The 1282-nt window shown below is 61.2% G+C and overlaps 1 protein-coding gene across 1 annotated transcript; it reads left to right on the plus strand.

The window, feature by feature from the left end:
* Nucleotides 1-46: 46 nt before the first annotated feature.
* Nucleotides 47-1140, plus strand: EMIHUDRAFT_258771 (hypothetical protein; the record flags this gene model as incomplete). Its single annotated transcript, XM_005759078.1, has 4 exons — nucleotides 47-171; nucleotides 245-542; nucleotides 914-987; nucleotides 1086-1140. The coding sequence occupies 4 exons, from the start codon at nucleotides 47-49 to the stop codon at nucleotides 1138-1140; spliced, it is 552 nt and encodes a 183-aa protein (XP_005759135.1).
* Nucleotides 1141-1282: the final 142 nt, after the last annotated feature.

Consider the following 1282-nt stretch of genomic DNA (forward strand, 5'->3'; position numbering starts at 1 on the left):
GTAGGGCTCGCTCGCTTGGGACCCCGTGCATGGCTGGGGCCAGACGATGTCGCCCACCCTCATGGCCGACTCGGACGGCTCTTCCACCGGCTCCGGATCGGCAGTCTCCGTCGGCGCGCTCCCGTTCGCTGTCTCCGAGGAGACTTGGGGCTCCATCGCCTCGCCCTCCGCGTGCGCTTGCTTCGCTAGGACCGCAGGCCCCTTCCCGTTTGTCGCTCACTGGCGCGCGCCGCGTGTGCTGCAGGCGCAACCTGATCTCTGGCCACATCCCGAGCTACGGCGGCACTTCGCGCGGCGGCGCCGGCCTGCTCTCCTCGGAGACAGATCACATCGGATTCCACACCCGCCACCTGAAGGACTTCTCGTTGCTCTACAACTACATGCGCACGGGCATCGACCCGCTCGACGGCGATACCGTGGCGATTGAGATGAAGAATCCGGCTCAGATGGACCTCTCCACGATCAAGGTGCTCATCGTCGAGGGCGATTTCGCTTGGGCGTACAACAACGAGACCGGCTCGTGGGGCTACGCGCCCGGATCGGTTCCCGCGTCGTACGGCGGCCTTTCGGCGTGGAAATGGCCGGAGCGCGTCGAGCGCATCAAGGGCGCGCTCTCCGCGGCGGGCATCCCATACGAGACGAAGAACATGACCGAGATGGCCGCCGCCTTCGAGGCCGCCACCCTCGCCACCCCCCAGCACGCCGCCGCCACCCTCCCTCGCAGCCCCCTGCACCACCCCCGCACTCACCCCCACCCTCGGACTTTTCAGGACTTCAGCCTCGACCCTCTCTACCCGGACCCCTCCATCGGGCGCGCACACGCACCCCCTCCACTACCCGCCGCACTTCCGCACTACCATCATCCGCCACCCTCGCGTCCTGCAGCGGCAACGTCATGGGCATCAACCCGCAGGAGGGCACGACGCAAGCCTTCTTTCAGGAGTTCCAGCTTGCGCTCATCAACTCCAAGTACGGCAAGAACGCGGGGTGCCCCACTTGCGGCTATCCGAAGGTGACCCCCTCTCCCCCCCCCCACCATGTGGTGGTGGGGTCTTTTAAATTTTGTTCTTACAACTTGTTGCTAGAATATTTTACCTAATAGTTCACTACCCATTTTGTTCCTCTTTCCGTGTATTTTGAAAAATATAAAATTGACCATCTCCTTCCTTTTTCTTTTTCTCTGACCTACTGTACGTTATAACTCCCTTTCTCCCCTCTCCTCCTGTGTTCTTGTTTTTAACTTATCGGTTTCTCCTTCCAATAGTATACCCTTTCCCTTTTT

This window comes from Emiliania huxleyi (assembly GCF_000372725.1).
Source record: "Emiliania huxleyi CCMP1516 unplaced genomic scaffold EMIHUscaffold_8145, whole genome shotgun sequence".
Taxonomy (NCBI): Eukaryota; Haptophyta; order Isochrysidales; family Noelaerhabdaceae; genus Emiliania; species Emiliania huxleyi.